The 20,461-nt window shown below is 43.4% G+C and overlaps 2 protein-coding genes and 1 long non-coding RNA gene across 9 annotated transcripts; 2 read left to right on the top strand and 1 right to left on the bottom strand.

Moving 5' to 3' along the window:
• The first annotated feature begins 1,413 nt into the window (after positions 1 to 1,413).
• Positions 1,414 to 11,349, top strand: mtmr9 (myotubularin related protein 9). Of its 6 annotated transcripts, XR_015083836.1 has the most exons (12): positions 1,414 to 1,932; positions 2,445 to 2,553; positions 2,635 to 2,760; positions 2,849 to 3,022; positions 3,726 to 3,943; positions 4,189 to 4,350; positions 4,430 to 4,571; positions 4,650 to 4,870; positions 5,274 to 5,425; positions 7,215 to 7,390; positions 10,085 to 10,202; positions 11,189 to 11,326. XR_015083836.1 is itself a non-coding variant. In XM_086018646.1 (11 exons), the coding sequence occupies exons 1-10, from the start codon at positions 1,751 to 1,753 to the stop codon at positions 7,376 to 7,378; spliced, it is 1,650 nt and encodes a 549-aa protein (XP_085874772.1). In that variant the 5' UTR covers positions 1,414 to 1,750; the 3' UTR covers positions 7,379 to 7,390; positions 11,202 to 11,349. The 6 variants fall into 6 exon arrangements, 5 of the variants coding, with proteins under 5 accessions (XP_085874772.1, XP_085874771.1, XP_085874773.1 ...); XM_086018646.1 differs by lacking the exon at positions 10,085 to 10,202 and having other exon boundaries at positions 11,202 to 11,349; XM_086018645.1 differs by lacking the exon at positions 10,085 to 10,202 and having other exon boundaries at positions 11,189 to 11,330.
• On the bottom strand, positions 4,142 to 10,224 carry LOC147128463 (uncharacterized). Its single transcript, XR_015083837.1, has 3 exons — positions 9,997 to 10,224; positions 7,191 to 7,374; positions 4,142 to 5,415 (listed from the first exon to the last, which is right to left on the bottom strand). It is a non-coding gene; the product is annotated as an uncharacterized LOC147128463 (long non-coding RNA).
• An 86-nt stretch (positions 11,350 to 11,435) lies between the features above and the next one.
• Positions 11,436 to 17,552, top strand: tdh (L-threonine dehydrogenase). 2 transcript variants are annotated; one of them, XM_086018648.1, is made up of 9 exons: positions 11,436 to 11,595; positions 13,238 to 13,436; positions 13,668 to 13,710; positions 13,794 to 13,864; positions 14,787 to 14,936; positions 15,036 to 15,208; positions 15,768 to 15,858; positions 15,966 to 16,235; positions 16,680 to 17,552. In XM_086018648.1, exons 2-9 carry the CDS (start codon positions 13,247 to 13,249, stop codon positions 16,817 to 16,819), a joined length of 1,128 nt encoding a protein of 375 aa, XP_085874774.1. In that variant the 5' UTR covers positions 11,436 to 11,595; positions 13,238 to 13,246; the 3' UTR covers positions 16,820 to 17,552. The 2 variants fall into 2 exon arrangements, with proteins under 2 accessions (XP_085874774.1, XP_085874775.1); XM_086018649.1 differs by lacking the exon at positions 11,436 to 11,595 and adding an exon at positions 11,734 to 12,284.
• The last annotated feature ends 2,909 nt before the right edge of the window (positions 17,553 to 20,461 follow it).

Below are 20,461 nucleotides of genomic sequence, written 5' to 3'. Positions count from 1 at the left end.
TCAGCCCTCCCCGCATCCCTCCTCCAGCTGCAAGCCACCACCGCGTCCCTCCACTGGCCCTCGCCGACGTAATTCATCCCCTACCTCTGCCCCCTCCCATCCCCTCTCTCATACACACACTTCTCCCTTTCAACGTGGTTGCCATCTAGTGTCTCGTTTCAAGTCCATATGCAGCATCAGAGCACGCCTGGCCACTATGATACACCCCCAAACAAGTACTTTTAGTGGTACAATTTGTCACTTTGGATGGATTGTGATGTTGTACCTTTGACCTTGAATTTGACATCTTTCAAATAGACAAGTCTTCCTTTAATCATCATCAGTTGTGTCGAACTAACTGGGAGGGGGGGGGGGGTTAGTTGACCTGACTAAAAATGTTTCATTCACATCAACATTTTATTGTTCTTTTACGCTAATTTACCTCACATGCACCTTTGTAGTTTTTGTAGCCAAAATCTTACTGAAAAAGGAAGATTTATTGATGAAAAAAATGATTCATTTAGATACTAAATGCATTTGATTCTTTCGCCACCACACTGTACTAATTTGTTCCTTTAAAAAAAAAAAAAAAAGGATTTAAAAATACCAACAGAATCACCTCCAGTACAGGAGGCAGCCAAATGGACAGACGTGACTCACACAGAACAAGCCGAGTTCAGGCAAGTAACAAATGCGTGTCTATGTGGGCAAACTGTCAGCATTTTTTTTCAAATCCCACTGTTCCGGAATAAATGTCAAGCGGTGCGATGAATCAATTGGTATTGGGGAGCGTAGATAGGTTGCAAGTGAAGCAAATGCTCACACATATTAAACCTAATGGTGGATCTGAAGACAGGCCCACAAGAGGCTTCATATTCTCTTATTCAATTAAGATTTTTGCGCAATTCTTTTCATTTTGCATTCATTTTCTATAGCGCCTGTCCTCATTAGGATCATTAGTGAGTGGTAACCTAAAAGGATGTTTTTGAAAAGTGGGAGTGCAGGAGTACCTGGAGAATAGCCATGCAGGAAGGCCTGGATTTGACCCTCCAAATTTCAGAAATGAGGCGGCATAAGTGTTAGCCACCCAGTAGACCACTGTGCTGCCCCTCTGGTCCTATTGCTTTCTGCAAAATGGATTCCATTTTTTTAAAACGCTAACCAATGGACTAAAACATCATGTTTCCACTTGTCTCCATCACACAAATGTGCATTTATTTTCAAATTCATCAGTGCAGCCGTCATAATAACAAAGGTTGTGCAATACTACTGCCTTGTGTCCATAATTGGTATCGCCAGAGTTACAAGAAATTGGTAATAAACATGCTTTTAAAAAATTATCTATAGCGAATGATCATAGATGGATATAAAATGAGTAATTAAATTCGCTAATTCATATTTTAACCGTTTTTCTTTCCTCGTCGAATTTTCTTCCGGTTCCGCACTTGTTTCCAGTCGGTGTGTTGTTTTTGACGGACGCACCTGACTCGTTTGTGCAAACAACGAAAACAGTCAGGTGGCAATTGTACATTAAATGCGCTTTAACATTTATATAAGCGCTTGTGTTTGCCGTGGACGTTAGCGACACGCGTGATTTTAGCCTCACGTGTAAACTTTAGGCCATTTGTGCCGCCTACTTCCCGTTTTCGTCACTACTAACTAGCTGGTTAGCATTAGCCACCTCGCTCCCTGCTTGTAGCTAGCGGTAATTGCTAGTTCATATACACTGTGTTAGTGTGTCTTTTGTACCAGTCGGTGGCCAGGCGTCATCATGGAATTCGCCGAGCTGATCAAGACACCGCGGGTGGACGGGGTGGTCCTCCACCGGCCCTTTATGCCCACCGTGGAGGGAACTTTGTGCTTGACGGGCCACCACCTCATCCTCTCCTCCAGGAAGGACAACACGGAGGAGCTGTGGCTGCTTCACTCCAACATTGACTCCATAGAGAAGAGGTAACAGTGGTTGTAGAAATACTTCTTAGCCCCACTCTCCACTTGCCCTTTTCTTTGGAAGTGTCCAAACCGAGCATTGTCTTTTAAAGGGTTCGCCTATATCTTGTTTAAAGGGAAGTTAACCCAAACATATTTTTTCCCCAGAATATGTTCTATGCAGGCCTACTAGTTGAAACAATGCACTCTGATAAATATTACGTTTGTGGAATAAGAGTTAATCCACCTGTTTTTAGCCATCTCTGGGGGTGGCCATTTTGTCACTTCTGTCGACTGAAAATTACGTCACAGCAACCGTGATGTCATTTTGAGTCAACAGAAATGACAAAATGGCCGCCCCCAGAGATGGCTAAAAATGGGTGGATTTTGCAGCTTAACTCACATTCCACACACACAATTTTAATCAGAATTCCGTGTTTCAGCTAGTGGGCCTGCATAGAACATATTCTGGAAAAAAATATGGGTTGAATTCTCCTTAAGATTTCATGACATGAAATATTGACGACTTCTTGCAGGTTTGTGGGGTCTCTTGGTAGGATCATAGTTAAATGTAAAGACCTGAGAGTGATCCAGCTAGACATTCCTGGTATGGAGGAGTGTATCAACATTGTCAGCTCTACAGAGGTAAAAAAAAAAAAAAAAAAAACATTTCATAAAAATAAACTTGAATTAAGTGTTGTTATGTCATCCTTTATTGCTCTCAAGGCCCTCTCGACGCTTGATTCCGTCTCCCTGATGTACCCTTTCTTCTACCGGCCTATGTTTGAGGTTGCCAATGATGGATGGAATTGTTTCCGTCCTCAAGATGCTTTTAAAGACCTTGAGTCCATGGTAGGTGCTGCATTACACAGCAATGAAATATTACAATTAAAATCCTTTAAGGGCGGGAGTACACTCCTCCACTGAATTCCTCTCTCAGACAGACGAGTGGCGGCTTAGTGAAGTGAACAAGGACTTCAGCGTGTGTCCATCCTATCCTCCCCTGGTGGCGGTGCCCAAGGGCATCGACGACGAGGCGCTGAGAATGGTGGCGACGTTCCGCCACGGCGGCCGTTTTCCCGTGCTCAGCTACTACCACAAGAAGAACGGCATGGTGAGCAAACTAGTGGGGAGAAGCAACCAATTACAAATACTTTGTTGTTGTGCTTGAGTAGATTTTTTAGACGTTTACTTGATTGTCTATTTTTCTGGTAACATCTCACCTTTTTCTCCCCGCGGAAAGCATGTATTCGCTATCCTTGATATCCAGCCTAATTGTTATCTTCTAGTACAGCGGTGCCTCGAGATAACGAGTGTAATTTCGTCCCGTGACCATGCTTGTAACTCAAAACACTACTCAAGTCATCTTAGTAATTACTGTACATACTTGTGCCTGTCTTGGTCACCAGGGGGCAGTATAACACAGTCATACAGACCCAAATGAATAAGTCAGTCAACTGAAATATGAGTTGATTTTTGCAAATGCTAAAGAATATATGGCTGTTAGTATCGTTATATTGTCCATGTCTTGTTCCACTGTTCAGATATCTGTTGCTTAAAGAGTTGAGTTCATGCACTACCACCATACACCACACTTGGACCGAATGACTGATTGAAAAACTGAAAAAAAGTTGGGTCACTGAAATCTCAAGGCACCACAGTTTTCTGCTTTGTGGCCGTATTTAGGTGTTAATGCTAATTTAGCATTTTTTCACAAAGTTAGCAAAGCTATGGCGAGCATCTACAAAAGTACAGAGTGTGAGTTCTTTTGCGCTCCATCTCAAGCGTCGAATTGACCGTCCGGATGTGCGTCCCAGGTGATGATGCGAGCGGCTCAGCCCCTCACCGGCACCAACGGGCGACGGTGCAAGGAAGACGAGAAGCTCATCAACGCCACCCTGAGGCCGGGCAAGCGCGGCTACGTCATCGACACGCGCGCCATCAACGTGGCCCAGCAGGCCAAAGCCAAAGGAGGAGGCTTCGAGTCCGAGGCCAACTACCCGCAGTGGAGGAGGATCCACAAGGCCATCGAAAGGTGCCGGGCGCTCCACTTTTGCCGAAACAAAAGCTAGTTCATTTAACTATCTTTGGTTTATGTTCAGTACTTTGTATTCAGCTGTGGTTGTTTTTAAAGTGCTCTATAAACAAAGTTGAGTCTTGCCAATGAGTTGTTTTATAGATAAAGAGACGGAGCAGGAAAATCAACAGCTGAAAAACGCTGGCTGCATTTGGCTCCAAATGAACAAACAAGCTTTATTGAAACACCCTTTGGTTGATCAGATCCAGCGTGCTGCAGGAGAGTCTGATCAAGCTGGTGGAGGCATGTAACGACCAGTCGCACAACATGGACCGCTGGCTCAGCAAGCTGGAGGCCTCCAACTGGCTGGGGCACGTCAAGGAGATCCTGACCACCGCCTGCCTGGCAGCCCAGTGCATCGACAGGTTCCAAAGTCCCACTGGGGTGGACTCCATCTTGATTTTGGGTTTGCTTTTGCATCACTCGACGTGTGTTGTGTCCCAGGGAGGGAGCGTCCGTCCTCGTCCACGGCACAGAAGGCACAGACTCCACCCTCCAAATCACCTCCTTGGCTCAGATCATCTTGGATCCCGGCTGCAGGACCATCCGAGGCTTCCAGGGCCTGGTGGAGCGCGAGTGGCTCCAGGTGAGCTCCAGTTTCTCCAAAGTCGCCATGCAGAACCGTCCAAGCAACTACACGGGAGTGTTCTTCTCTCGTATCCAGGCGGGTCACCCGTTCCAGCAGCGTTGCGCCCAGTCGGCCTATTCGAGCGGCAAACCTCGCCAGGAGGCTCCCGTCTTCCTGCTCTTCCTGGACTGCGTGTGGCAGATCCTCCGCCAGTTTCCGTGTTCCTTCGAGTTTGGCGAGGCCTTCCTGGTGCTGCTGTTTGAGCACTCATACGCTTCCCAATTTGGCACTTTTCTGGGCAACAGTGCAGCCGAGAGGTAGGGTTCCGAATTCTTTAAGTGTGTTGTCAGCTGCCCCCTACATCCATGAATGGACTAGTACACTTCCTGGTTCATTTGGAGTTGGTAACAAACACCGTCATTTGACCCACCGCTGAGTATAAAGTCCCGGTTCACATGCTGGCTTGGAGAACAGCAAGTTGTGCCAAAAAGTGACAGTGAACAGTTGGACATGTGCATTCAAATGTTTACATGACATAAAGTTCACCTATCCCGAACATTTGGTGAGTAATCACAAGCTATCGCCATGTTAATAAGTCACTGGTTATCCTGTTTGTCTTGAGTCAACTTTTTGCGTAGCCAACTTAAATCACACTGCAGGCTATCCATCGCCAGCTGCAACTCTGTTCTCTTCACGCCTCCTCCTCACTGTTCCCCACAGGGCCAAACTGTCCGTGTCCGACAAGACGGTTTCGCTGTGGTCGTGGGTGAATCGGCCCCAGGAGCTGGAGCGCCTGACCAACCTGCTCTACGAGGCCAACGGTCTGGTCATCTGGCCCTCGGTGGCCCCGCAGAGCCTGCTGCTGTGGGAGGGTAAGGCACAAACTAAGTCCAATGTTAGATTGTCATGATGCATAATGAACTAAAGAAAAAACATACAGCGAACCCACCGGTTTACCACGGGAAATATGTTTCAGACCAACTCGTGATAGGTGCGACCAAACCATATAATTTTGGCTAATATAAGTCTGTTGGCCTAATGCTAACATATAAAGCGAAAAGCCATAGGCAGAGCATTCGGCAATGCACACGGCCATATAATTTCTCAGCAGTGACTGCTGTGTTTGTCTACAAGCAGTTAAAATTCAGCTTTCCGTCACGTGTCCCTTACAAAACAATCCAGGTGCTCTTGCATTCTGTTGTGCGCGTGTCAATCATCATCATAAAATAGCATTTGTGGAATGTACAAGACTTTTTCAGCTGAGTCAGTTCAACACTGGCAGGCCCAAACGTGAAAACCCACGTCGACTTATACTTGAATCTCATCAAGAACGTATAGACCAGGTGTCAGCTTGATATGCGGAAAATGTTCCACAAGGGGTCAGTATTGTCCCTCGAGCCAATGTTATTGATGATTATTGATTGGCCGGCAACCAATTCAGGGTGTCCCCAGCCTACTGCCCGAAGACAGCTGGGATAGGCTCCAGCACGCCCCGCGACCCGTATGAGGATGAGCGGTATCGATAATGGATGGATGGATTATTACCACAGTTGTTTTATAAAATCAAATGGAAAGAAAACACAGAACAGGCCTTAACAGGGTCTTATCTGCATCTTATTTACATATTAGGCAGGTTAAACATTGAATCCTTGGAAAATTGTGGCTATTATATATTTAAGTATACAGCTATTGTTGTAGGGATTTTTTGAAAAAAATATGCTTGTAGTGTCTTAAAGAGAAGAACAATTGTAATTTAGGTAAGGATTTTCAATGTGCAGAATGTCAGACAGTAGCGGAAAAAACGTTACTAGGAATGCACAACCCTTTGCGCAAAGTATCATTTTACTGAATTTATTGTGTGTTTATTCTGGTTGTGAGTAAATAAGGCGCTGCCTGGCACACACCACTTGCTGGAAAAACACAGTAGCGACTGTCGTGGGTCTGCGAGCTGCAATAAAGTCATTATAAAGGCACACCCGCCCAATGGAAATTATTGTTGTGTTGTTTGATTTTGACTTGCATCACACTCATTGAGATGTGGCAAGCCTCTCACCCGCACGTGGCGGGCACAAAAACATGGCTGCCTGTTGGCAGACCCGGCATGACTCCTCTGCCACGTGTGACTGATCAGGTCCTTAAAGCGCACGCATGCTGACATTTACGGCTGCCACATAGAAAATAGCTCTCTACTCAAATTTATGACTTACAGGTGCAATTAATGACCGCTTGCATAAAACGCCACACTACTGTCTGATTATTGACTCTCTACGTTGGTCGATGTGTTTGTAATGTATAAAATTGGGATAATTATTTTTTTTTGTACAACATAATTTGGATTGACACTCAGAAAGGTTTAACTATCAGGCCTTGTTTGATTTTTTTCAGCTTGTTCGTGGCCAATTTTTTTCATTAATTATTTGGTTGGTTAATGAATTAATTGGTACTCATTTTTCATTGATCTAAAATATATTTATTAATTTTTGTTTGTTACTAATAACTAATAAATACATTTAAAAAAGGGGAGAAAAAAAGTTTTTCTGATGCTGGATTGCCTACTTTGAAGTTCTCATCACGTCTATTCTTGATCAAACACCGCCAAAGTCAATGGACTCGTCCACACGTGTCTGTCCCACTAACCTCCGTTGTGGGCTTGAATCCCAGGAGTGTTCCTCCGCTGGAACCGCTCGTCCAAGTGCTTGGACGAGGCCCACGAGGAAATGGTGCACATCATCGAGTACAACAAGGAGCTGCAGAACCGAGTCAACGTCCTGCGCCGGCAGCTGGCCCAGCTGGAGACCCAAGATCCGCTCCTGCAAACGCCCTAGAACCACCGCCAGGTAGAAAAGCAGACGCACGCGCATCATCGGTCTTTCCGGCAAAATACATCGGATCGTTTTATGTTTACATCATACGGCCACTCTTTGACGTGTCCTTGAACTTTACGTTGCTGAGGAAATGAACTTTGCTGTTTATTTGCCACTGTAAAAAGCCATACATTCCTCACATTACACTGGACGGACAAAAATATGTACGGATTGATGAATATGTGTATTGCTGATCAGGACGTATATAGGCTACAAAAATGAATAAAAATCCCCACCCTCTCTGTATCCGCTGAATAGTGGTTGGGGCGCCAATTGTGTAACCCATCCTATTGAATGTTTATGCGCCGCATGGTTGCTGTGGCAACTAGCAGAGTGCCTGCCATAAGGCAGAAGACAACTTGTTAGGCACGTTGCAGTGGCATAATGATAAGCATAAAAAGCGTAGGTGGGGTCAGTACGCACGCCGTGAGTGGGAGCGGGTGGATTTATGCTGCAACTTGATTGTTGAGTGTTAATCACAGCCACGACTTCACATTCCACAGCTAATACAAGAGCTACATCCAAATGTTCTGCCTTTACCAAGATACGAATGCTTACTTTTAAGGTATTCTTCTCACAATATGGCTCTTATTGTGGTCTACAGTCACGCTATTTTTTTTTTCTTAATGCACCTCTTGTATTCGATCGCATTAGGTGTTCCTACTAAATTGTCCAATGAGTGGAGGACAAGTTGTTGCCATGGTAACACATCAAGGTCTTCAGTGTAATCTTTGATTTTGCAAAACAATGCACTTTGATTTCATTCACTTTATAATTTTTATAAAAAGCGATTGCATTATACAGGGGTGCCATGAGATGCGAGTTCGGCATCGTCACTCCAAATACTTGTACCATTAATCCGTTCCAGGCAGTTTTTCTCCCAGAAAACAAAAATGAATTTTTAATTAGGCAAATAGGATACTATGATATTGTATTTAATAAAAAGTGAGTAATAACATAATTAATTTGAATGTGAACAAAACATGGTGACTCCTTCTGGTATGCATATCTTAGCCACCAGGGGGCAGATGAGTTACCACTCTACACTATGACTCAGTAAACTGCAATATTATTGTTCCTTTTTTTTTTCCAATATTGTGAAATTGTCTGTCAACGCGTTTGTGTTCAAATAGCCGTTGTTAAAACACAGAGACTATCGATGCTAATCTTGAGCCCGTCGATGGCGTTTCTCATTACGTGTTAGCGTTATGCTAGCTGGGCATTTTTAAGGTAAATTGTTTAAAATGCATGTGTAATTGGCAGTTTGATGTACACTGTAGGTTGACAATAAGTTTCAAGTTAGTGTTGTAATAAACCGCTGAAAGACTTTTTTTTTTTAACAAGTTTGTGCTCTCAAGTCTAAGAAAAAAAAACATCCAAATGACTGCTCGTACCTTGAAAAACTCTTCCGTTGGGTCACTCGTATCTCAAGGCATCACTGTGCAACACTATGTCCTTATTATTGTTTGTTTGACCTGTTCAGGCCATTCGACAAGAAAGTCTCAAAATGATTCTTTTTCCCGCGATTGGTGTTGCAACTTGACTATTTAAATTTTGGTGTGTTTTATATTGTAGCTTAAAATAGAATTGAATTGCATTGTCTGTCTGGTGCAAAAACACTTAAAATACTATAATATTGTAGCACAACATTCCGTTTATTTCCATGAGCCACTATGTTAAGTCGTACTCTAAATTCAAACTATATGTTTGGAGTTCCTACACGCACATCAGGTTTTTTCCAAAATTGTTTTTGTTAGTACACTAATGGAACAGAGAGAAGTCAATGTAGTGATGTGTTTATATGCAACGTAATTATGTCTCATATGCTCTTGGCTTTGTCACAGCTAATAAAACCATCAAGTGATGAGAATTGTCGAGGAATGTTTCTTTTAGTTTAGGAAAAGCTGCACGGACGTCATCAAACGTCTTTACATATATAGTACTTTTTTGTATAAAAAGTCTACACACTCCTGTTTAAATGCCATTTTTGTGTTTAAAACACATAGACCATAAATCATTTAAAAACTTTTGCCACCATTTTTACTCACACAAGCCACCATTAAGTAGCAAAGTTCAGCTGTTAAAAACTCTGACAATAAAACGGCCGCATAAAAAAAATCTATGATGAACAACATTGAGATGTGATGAAGCGAGGGGGAGATTGTCGCTCCATACCTGCGACAATAGCAAACGTCCCTTTATAGCTCGACATGTGATTGAAACACCACCCCAAATATTTTCCTCTGTGTGTGACGACCGAAACATCAGACAAGGTGACGGTAAAATTAATAGTCGTGTATCAGCTGCCGCGCTGGAGCGCGTGACGGCTGCTGTTTACATCCGTTCTGCAGATACAACAAAGGAGTGACTGTGTGAAGGTCATGATAGGAAACTGTTCTACAACTTTGTTTTTGCAAAAAGTGTGTCAGTTTAGTTATTAACTTGAGGGTTTTTTTTTTTTTTTTTTTACGACAAGCTTGTTTCCTCCTCCTGCTACCAGAGGAAATGGGTGTGCCGATTCGTCCACTCACATGCTGGCACGGAACTGATTCCCGCCCCTTTTCGTTCACTCCACTCACCCACATGTCACGCTTCTGTAGCCGTCCTCTAGTACGTGCAAACAAACCAGCAATGTCAAACCTTTTTTTTTTTTTTTTTCCTGGACAGATACCGTATGTGTGGAGTACACGCCGATGCCCCAACAACACAAAAGCCTTTATTACTTCACAAAGGCATCATTTTTCAAACATCATCTTCCCAAACTCTTCAACGGACTTATCGTGATGTAAGAAATAAAACAATGACTAAACTGTCTTAACAAGCGAAGGGATCTGCACGCATGTGCCTTCGTGTTTGACCAAAGCATTACAGTGTTACATTTTTAACAAAAACGATTTTATCAATCCAGACTTTCAATCTTGAGGTGATATAATGTTGCACCGCTCCCACTAAGTGAGGGAAGAGGTGAAGTTTTACAACACGCCTCAGAGAGTGGAGTGTTCAACAGTCAATAGATTTGTTCACAAGATATTTTCAACACTTTATATTAATGCGTAAGATCGACAGAGGACGTGTGGACGGACAAATAGTATCGATTTATGAAAAAATATGAAATTCACCATATTTATTTTTGTTGTTTTATAATGTGAGGTGTCACAAATGCAAACACATCAAAGCTTCTATTCTGCTTGAGGTTTCTTTTCACAGAGCTGTAGCTCCGCCATCGAGCACGTTCTGTGGGACTTCAAAGCGGAAGTCAACCCAAGCATATTTCTTTCAAGAATATGTTCCCAGCAGCCCCACCAGTTGAAACACAGCATTCTGATTAATTTTGCGTTTGTGGAATACAATTTAAGCAGCAAAATGCACTCGTTTTTAAGCCATCTCTGGGGGCGGCCATTTTGTCTTCCGTCGACTGAAAATGACATCACGACTGCTCACAGCGACCAATCACGGCTGACCTGTTTTCTGAATCCGAGCTGTGATTGGTCGTTGTGAGCAGTCGTGATGTCATTTTCAGTCGACAAGACAAAATGGCCGCCCCCAGAGATGGCTAAAAACGAGTGGATTAACACTTATTCCACAAATGCAATATTTATCAGAATGCCTTCTTTCAACTAGTGAGCTTGCATCGAACATATGCTTGGAAAAAAATGTTTGCGTTGACTTCCGCTTTAGAACTGGGTCAAAACGCTTTAAAATGGCTGGCAGGATGTTGAACTTTACGGCTTTAAGTGAATGTTTTGAATGTGTGTGTGTGTGTGTGTGTAGATGGAAAAAGTAGAAACACAAATACGTGGGGCGAAGAAGTGGTCTTCTGTCTACGCAAATAGTCTGACAGCAGAGAAAATAACCCAAGACCTAAATAGGAGCAAGCTAACCCAATAGAAAGCCCCCGTGGCAGCCACGCGGACGCGAAGGGTAAACAAGCAAACGCACCACTCTGCAGTGACGTCACATGGGCGCGGCCAGCGCCCAAGCCCGCGCCGCACCTCCGGCTGTTGACCAATCAGCGACGAGACCGGCTTTCACCGAATGCAGATGACCTCGGATATATAGCATGCAGCTGATGCAACACTGGCTCCAGATAACACCACAAGCATCACTTCGCGTCACAACACGCCACAGGCAGGCCACCCACCAAGCTTCGCCAAGGCCAGTCGGACTGCGTCAAACTGGTGAGTACACCGAAATTCAAGAAGAAAGCTTTTATTTTTTAGTCAAAATTAAATGGAATGAGGACCATTTCCGCATTGGAACGCGCGTGCTCGTGAGCTAGCTTGATATTAACACACCCTGATATCACCGAGAGATACAATTTGCCTTTTTTTTTTTTTTTTTTGATTCACATTTTATTTGTTTTACCGCGCCCACTCCGGACAAGTACGACCTGAGCAGCCAACACCCGTTTAACCACAATTTTAAACCACTTCCGAGTTGTCTACGTCAACATTTCTCGCCATTACGTTCCACATACAAAGCAGCAGCGCGTCGGCAGTCTTGTAACATGCAACGTCTCCCCAACATCCCGCGAGGAGGAGCTCGTTGCACAAGCCGAGTTGTTGGCATAACAATGCGGCGCACATGGCGTGGAGGGGGCAGGTGGTGTCCGTTACAGATGCTCCATAACCCAAAGCAGGCTCGGGTGCACGTCATCTTCTTTCGTGCGTCATATGAGTCAGGCTTTTATTTAGACGGGCTTGTGCCCCACTAAACGGTAAAGAACACAAAGGGAGAGCGTGCGTAATGTAAGGGACTGGATTCAAAAAACGCCCTGGCTTGCTGATTGGACGCTGCTGAAGGCAGGGCAGCATTGTATAAAAACTGCCCAGTTTGCTCCCCTCATTCCTTCTTTGAAAGCTGCACGGTGAGTACTTTGTCCGACCAAAGAAACCGTGTAAACGCCACGGGATGTGATGCGTGAAAAGTCTTCAAGGCATGTTAAATGTTCCCCAAAAATTATCATCAAATCGTATTGAATGTAAAAAAAAATATGCATGAAATTACATTTATAAATACGAGTTATACTACTAGTATTGTCGACTAATGTTGTCAGTATAAATTTAGAATGTGAAAAGAATGGAAAACTCTTAAATTCCTTTCATGTGTCCTTTCAATGCACTTGAATTTAGTCTCATGAGGATCACCTGTATAAAGAATTGGATGGATTATAGAAATCCCTGATTGGTTTTGGGTGAAATACAGGAAGCTATGTCAGTATGTAATTTACCACATGATGTAACACCAAATTTCCAAGATGAACATATAATTGTTTAGAAATCGTCATACTGTGGGGGGGAAAAAACATGACATTTCATTACTTGATTTTGAGAGATTGGATGTCTCAATTCAAATTATGTTTCTGGGGAAAAACAGTGACAGTGAGTGTAAATATAAATGAACTCACCAAATCAAGAGTAGTATACGCGTGACTTAATTTTGTGCATTTTTTGTAGCATTACCATATTTTTGACATTCATATTTTCAAATCTAATCTGTGAGTTTTTTTTTGGGCTTTGGAGTCCATTTTGTATGTGTTAAAATGCTCAAAATACTGCTTGCTACTCTTCATTACTTGGCCATTTGTGGATGTGCATGTTTCCTTTTTTTCCTGTGCATCATCAATAGCTCAGTGTTTGCATTCCCGGAAAAAGTGTTTTGAGACTTGAGACGGGAAAATATCCCGTGTGGAAAACATGGACACAACAGAGGCTTTATTGACCTAAAAGATGCAGAGACTCCAAGCACCATTGGGTAGCAGTCAAATATATTTTCGGGCGTAAAAATGAGACGTGATGAAATATGAATCAACCCTCACAGGTATCAAGTATGCCCATCATCAGAACCCTGAGCAAGGTAGCCAAGGAGGCGGCGATGCTGGGCGGCCCGGCGTGCGGCTGCCGGCCCCTGGCGGTGGCAGTGCGCGGCATCAGCTTCTCGCCACGCCAGGTGACGTCCGACGCCAGCTTCCACTCGGTGTCCTTCTCAGAGACGGACCACCCCAAGGTGCTCATCACGGGTGAGTGGGCACGTTCGCGACAAGCATCTGAAGGATTAAATGTGTTTTCTTTTGCAAATATTGGAATTACGTAGGCAAACTAGAGAATGCTATTTCTGGATGAATTGCATTTGAAAGCTGAAAGACATTGAATGATGTGGAATGATTATACAATACAATACCATTTTATTTATGTAGCACATTTCACGACAGCTATTGCAGCTTGACCATCAACGCTTCTGTCAATTGTAGGTGGCCTGGGGCAGCTCGGCGTGGGGCTCGCTAAACTCTTACGGTAAGAAGTCTTCACGGGATTTTTTGGGTTTTGGGGTGGGGTTTGTGTGTTTGGTTCGTCTAACTTGATTTATCGCTCAACAGGAAGCAGTTTGGAAAGAACAACGTGATTCTCTCCGATATCAGGAAGCCGTCAAGCAACGTTTTCCACAGCGGTACGTAAGCTCGGCCTCCAACTTGTCACACTATTGGTTGACGTCGTTGTGGTCTAAGGAGCAATTCATTCCATCTCACCTCAGTCAGTAAGGTGACATTTATTTAGTGAGCCGATGTGTCCCAAAGACCACAAGGGGGTTGGCATATTAGGCTAATGTGTTACCGAAGTGCAGTGACTAATAAGAACAACAAACAGCAGCACAAGTCATTCAATTCATGGTTACTGGTAGTTGCGCACAGAAATGCACAACTAACTATGACATGGCAGATTCGGTTTAATCATTATGAAACTAGCTCATACGAATGAAACAGGTATTTGGAATGCTAGGAAATGCTTGAATTTGAATATTGACATTTCAAACAAGCTTTGAATATCGAAAAGATTCATACAAAGCATTTATGAATTTGTTTAAAATAAGTATTTGATGAGCTAGTATATTTTTTTATAAAATGTATTGTATTTTTTTTACAACTTATATCCCAAATCCTTTATCTATTTTAATATTTTATAATATTATATTTTAGAGCATCTTCATTGTTTTCTATCATTTGAATAAATATCCTACCAATTTAATTTTGTAATGTAGTTTTATATCATTGAATTGTTCTTCTATGGTTTGATAAAATTAGTGCATTATTTAATACATAATAGAATTCTTTAATCTAATTTGATACATTCAAAATAAATGTCCAATCAATTTATTATGGATTTTTTAATACAACAGTGTATGTTTTCATATTGTCTAATAAAATGTGTACTTTAATAAATTACAAAATTAATATACTCCGGCAACTTAATACATTTCTATACTCAAGCAAGGCATCCTTCAAGGCCCGAACACAAACACAATTAAAACGTCCTAATGAAGCAAAATTCACCAATTTTGTTTTATTTTTTTAAATTCCCATATACACCACCAGGCCCGTTCATCTACTCTGACATTTTGGACTACAAGAACCTGCGGGAGATTGTGGTGAACAACCGCATCACTTGGCTGGTCCACTATAGTGCCTTGCTCAGCGCCGTCGGCGAGGCCAACGTGTCCCTGGCCAGATCCGTCAACATCACTGGTGAGACGGGCGCTCTCATGTGCAATCTGGGAAAGTTTTTTGTTTTTTTTTGGTTGTTGGTAGTTTTGCCTGATGGCTCCTCCTCGTCGTTGTCATCAGGTCTCCACAACATCCTGGACATCGCCGCCGAACACGGCCTGCGTCTGTTCGTCCCCAGCACCATCGGCGCCTTCGGCCCCACGTCCCCGCGCAACCCCACGCCCGATCTGTGCGTGCAGAGGCCCCGCACCATTTACGGCGTCTCCAAAGTCCACGCCGAGCTCATGGGCGAAGTAAGATGACTGAGCAATTTCCTCATTTTCCTAAATGGTCAATGCAATTTATGGCGAACGCTCACGGGAGTTATTTATAGTGAACATTTTGGTCAGATTTTTAACTAATGTCGTCGGGCGTAAACAATGACAGAAAATAGTTAGGTGAGATGCATTTCAGTAAGACTGTTACGTTAAACATGTAATGCATCAGTGCAGAAGGAAACGTCAGTCACGAAGGTCAGTGCGTGCAGATTTATTTACGTTAAACATGTAATGCATCAGTGCAGAAGGAAACGTCAGTCACGAAGGTCAGTGCGTGCAGATTTATTTACGTTAAACATGTAATGCATCAGTGCAGAAGGAAACGTCAGTCACGAAGGTCAGTGCGTGCAGATTTATTATTGTCAGTTAAACGGCGTAGTCAGCTCACCTGTGTCTTTATTGGATCATTTATGTCTCTAAGATATTTGTTTAGGGAAGACAATGTTGGTTTTGTGAAGTATTATCATCTTCCTACAATGTTGATCTGTCAGCTTAACACAGTGTAAACGTTTTTGGGTTTTTTTTCTCCCTGCAGTACTACCACCACCGCTACAGCCTGGACTTCCGCTGTCTGCGCTACCCTGGAATCATTTCGGCTGACTCCATGCCCGGTGGCGGCACGACGGGTGAGAGATGAATTGTCGCTATCGCTTTTGAATGGGCGTAACCCAGTGCGCCCTCAAGTCAGTTCAAACATTTCGATCATCAATGCCGTTTCCGTGCCGCCCTCCAGACTACGCCGTCCAGATCTTCCACGACGCCATCAAGACGGGCAAGTTTGAGTGCTTCCTGCGGCCCGACACGCGGCTGCCCATGATGTACATCGACGACTGCCTGCGCGCCACCCTGGAGGTGATGGAGGCGCCGGCCGACACGCTCAGCATGCGCACGTACAACATCAACGCCATGAGCTTCACGCCCGACGAGCTGGCGCAGGAGCTGCGCAAGCACATGCCCGAGCTGGAGGTCTCGTACAACGTGGACCCCGTCCGGCAAGCCATCGGTAAATTGGACTCCGTTTCAACTAGCTTAGCCTCTCGCGGTTGTGGTGGGCCATGGATTTGGTGCTCACCGCAAGATCATATGTTTTGCTAGTCGAACTTGTGCTCTGACCAACCAGTCTGCGGACAGAAAAATGCTGAAATCAAGGGCCAGCGCTCTGGTCCTGTGAGGACGAATTTAAAATCTGATTGGCAGCCTCCACGAGGACCCAATACTCTTTAAAAATAAGGCCGGCGCCTGTACACGGCCATCTCCAATTGATATTATTGATCATCAGCTTCAAAAGCCTTAATTGGGTGTGTACCACATTTAAGTTGACAAACTCCATACATTCAAAACCAGAACACGTGAGCCAGACTTTCTATAACCACAACCGCGCCACGCTTGCCAAGGCTAACCGAGAGTCAAAATGTTGCTTAACCAGTTTCTCGTTCCTCCCTTGCAGCCGACTCCTGGCCCATGAATTTCGACGACTCCAACGCCAAGCGCGACTGGGCCTGGAAGCACGACTACGACCTGCCCGAGCTGGTGCAGACCATGCTCAACTTCCTCAGCGGCGACACGCGCATGGCCCACGCCAACTAGCTCGGGGACGCCTGTGCTAAGCTAACAGCTTTTTGTACATAGTGTATAGAATGACCAAAGAGGGATTGGACTTTAGGTGGACTGTGTACATAGTCATCTCTCTCGCTCTCTCCCCCGAGGGCTGTCCTTGCTCCACGCCGCCCTGCCTGCCGAGTTACCCGCAGACTTGTGCTCAGTCACGCAAGTGGGTGGGGAGCAGTCGCGGGACAACCAGTCGCCTACACGGGGAAAGCAAACCATTTTTTTCGCTGCATCACCAAGGATTGCCTAACTTGGGTTGCAAAATTATGGCAATTTTCAAAGTAGGAAACTTTGCATAAAGGGAAAAAAAAAAAAAGATTTCCCCAGTTTGACTTTAGTGGGAATTGACCAGAAATTTTGCAACCCTTTGCAAACCTATGCCTAACTCGAGTGTGCCCTTGGATACACTTTAGCAGCCTTTAGAAATCAAATCATGTGCAAGGAAGGGGGTGTGGTGAGAAATTGTTTTGGAGAATTCTTCTGTTTATTCCACAACATAATTTATTCTTTCTATTGGTTTCCAGTGAAAGCGTTTCTTTAATATTTCCAGTTGAATTTTTATTTTTATTGCATAGTGGGATGACATGGAAAGGAAAACGCGGCACGATGCGCCACCGCATGTCAACATTCTACCAATGAGGTGTTGGTTTGGGTTTTATATTTTTTTCTGCTGTTACACCATTTGCGTTGATAATAAACCACTTTTTCTGCATTTTTTTGGGCCTATTTCTAATTTTTTCCCACCTCATTCATAAGATGGTGCAAAGACTGTTGACATCTTTTCTGAAATTAAAGCTGTCACAATACATTCATGATGACAAAAAAGACAAATTCATAACTCATAACAGAAATACTAGAACAGACATTACTCAATATAATATGCACATAAACGGATTATCTTACTCTGACGTGAACTCACTGCACTGGAAACATTCCTGACACTTAGTTCCGTGCCCTTTTGCTATTTATATGCATACCTGTTTAATTATTTTTTCTTAATTATTATTTCTTAGAATAGAACTACTACAGATCAATAAAATTCAGTTGCAAAATTTGGACTTTGTGGCAAAATTGACACTGCTCACTTTGAAGGACTTTCTTGGGCTAACGATGGAATGCTCTTTTTAGTTTAGCCTGACTTTTTCCTCCCTTTTTTTTGTCCATACATGACTTTCCCTCCTCTTTTTTGTGTCTATACATGTGAGTGTGCGTCTTACACGCATTTTCCATAACAGGCAAGAACTTGTTTTGACAAAGTTTAGCATGTGGCGCTATTTTGATCTTGTGGCAGTTGGCAGTCAAATCAGAGCATGTTGTATAATCCCTGGAGGCTTTAATTGCATGGTCACGTGTGTGCATAGCAGTACACGGAACGCGCGCCACGGATGAGAACAAAACGTGGGTGTGACCGCGGCAATAGTTGAAAGGGAAATGGAAGTCCATGTGCACTAATGCTGTTAGACGAGACTTTGACGTTAGACGAGTTTGCAGGAAATGACAACTATGGACTTAGCTAAACGTGTGGGAAAAAAAGAACAACACCTTGAATTCCCAAAACTTCTCGAAAAATGTAGAAACAATGTAGTTTATCAGGATGACTGCTGCTACGAAGCGTCTTGTCTATTTCTCGTTAGGCGAGGTCATATTTATTATCTGCCTCGTGCAACTGGCGGCCCCCCTGCGACCACAAAACGTGATAATGCAATATCACAGAGTGCAACAGCAACAAGGGTCTATTTTCTTGTCCTCGGAATAAAAAGGTTACATTTTAAGCAAAACATAAATACAAATTGACAAGTCTAGTAATGTTAAATGTTTGTCTATTTTTTTTGCCCCCTAAGCCTTGAACTGACCGGGAAAAAAACCATAAAAGTTTATAAAAAAAATGTAAAGAAGATCAAATATCTAGAAATTTTGAAAAAAGAAAGAAAACAGGAATTTGGGTTACCTTCCCTTTTTTTAATACCTGTCAGATGTTTTTTTTTTTTTTTCTAAAAGTGTTTATTTCCCACTGTTCCAACTGTTTGATCAAATTCCTGTTGTGAAAAAGTGGACTTGCGTATCACACCAACCACATGGCCACAATATCAAGCCAAGCATCCACGAGTAGCAGATGAATGACTTGCAGCAAGTGGAGTCGTTCGACGTGGCTTCTCGGTTCCTCGGTGTCAAGTCGCTGCATGTGGGTGGGGAGTTGGGAGTTGTTTAGACCAAGAAACTCTGTGAACCCAAAGGGGTTGTCTCAAAGACGGTGGTCTCCCGCCATTGGACCAAACCAATGTTTGAAAAATGTTTAGAATGATAACAAAATCATGTTCTGATGGGGTCGCGCCACCAGGTTTACACCATTTTGTTTAAAAAACAAAAAAGTCAAAAATTGAAAACACTGCCAACTAGAGGTCTGGCATACATATTACAACTTTTTTTACGTTAAATGGCTGGGCAGCACCGATGTCGACTGGAAGACGTCTTGCGTAATTAACAGAAAGAACACAATGCAGAGAAGGTCCCCAATCAAACGGCAGTCATAGTTCCCACACAAAAGTGAGAATAAATGCCTGCGAGTATTGTTGTATGCTCTTGTTTGTGTTTCTGCTGTCTGTATGTGTGTTGATATATATTTCGTGCGCTGTGTTAACATTAAGATAGTACACTTTCATTTGATTAGATTATATGCTTTGGTTGAACATTTTCATGTTTAAATTTCCCTTTTTTGGGGGGGGGGGGAGAAGAAGGGATTTAGCCCCATCTTTCGCAGAAATCTCCGCTTATTGTTTATTATACCCAGTGCCACGCTTATTGACTATTTGGCCTATTTTTTTAAAATGGCAATTACAAGGAGCATCAATTATTCACGGATTAACAAATGAATAGCTTGAAGCAAGCATGCTGTGCATCTTATTTGGACTACTATGCGAGCAAAAGAGTCTTCTTTTCAGTTCTTAAAAGTGATGTTATAGAAAAGTCCCATTTCTAGACGGCAACAGAGTGACAATAGGTGCTACGGAAAACTATAAAACTGCGTTTCAACAAGTTTGAATTAGTGAAAGGTGTAAAATGACTTTTGATATTGCATCTCTATCAAGGATTTACCTCTCGGCGGATCTGGAACTGTGATAAACGGGGGTTCACTGTACATACTAAAATCCAACATGCATTCGGGTTTCCAATGGACTCGAGTTCTGTCCGAAAACTCAAGACATGTGTCCTGTAGGTTTCCGAGTAAAGATGCAAAGGTGGGTTTTGTTCTCAAACAGCAACAAAGGCCATCCTGACAGGGGGGCAGGTTGGGGGAGTCCTTTCTTTTCAAGCCTCTTATATAACCCGCAGGCTTGCCTCCTGTCAGCCAATGGGAGCATTCGGGGGGGCCGTAAGAAGATTCCCACTGTGTGCCGAGGCTTACATGTGAGCAGGCAGGGGGTGAAGGACGAGACGCGGAGAGCAGCGGGCCAAGAGCTCCATAACATTAACTGTGTGCCTTGGACCTGTTGCCATGGCAACGGAGGCCACCGCCACCCCCTAAGGCGTTTGCATGTAAAAGCATACTGCATGTTAGAGAGAATAACCCACAATTGCAGCTCTAGATTTTATGGTGCAATACACTCACATCATTTAAATTAA

The sequence above is a fragment of the Filicampus tigris genome, chromosome 20 (assembly GCF_054856515.1).
Source record: "Filicampus tigris isolate MCC_2025a chromosome 20, RoL_Ftig_1.0, whole genome shotgun sequence".
NCBI lineage: Eukaryota > Metazoa > Chordata > Actinopteri > Syngnathiformes > Syngnathidae > Filicampus > Filicampus tigris.
Note: the sequence above shows the minus strand (reverse complement) of the source record. Positions and strands in the feature narration are given on the sequence as shown.

What these genes read in the sequence shown, in the direction of transcription:
- mtmr9 (XM_086018646.1), top strand. Translation starts at nt 1,751, where the DNA reads ATGGAATTCGCCGAGCTGATCAAGACACCGCGGGTGGACGGGGTGGTC. An exon ending in ACATTGTCAGCTCTACAGAG is followed by an intron (nt 2,554 to 2,634) that starts GTAAAAAAAAAA and finishes ATTGCTCTCAAG; the next exon opens with GCCCTCTCGACGCTTGATTC. An exon ending in ATCCACAAGGCCATCGAAAG is followed by an intron (nt 3,944 to 4,188) that starts GTGCCGGGCGCT and finishes TTGGTTGATCAG; the next exon opens with ATCCAGCGTGCTGCAGGAGA.
- tdh (XM_086018648.1), top strand. Translation starts at nt 13,247, where the DNA reads ATGCCCATCATCAGAACCCTGAGCAAGGTAGCCAAGGAGGCGGCGATG. An exon ending in CCCCAAGGTGCTCATCACGG is followed by an intron (nt 13,437 to 13,667) that starts GTGAGTGGGCAC and finishes TGTCAATTGTAG; the next exon opens with GTGGCCTGGGGCAGCTCGGC. An exon ending in GCCCGGTGGCGGCACGACGG is followed by an intron (nt 15,859 to 15,965) that starts GTGAGAGATGAA and finishes GCCGCCCTCCAG; the next exon opens with ACTACGCCGTCCAGATCTTC.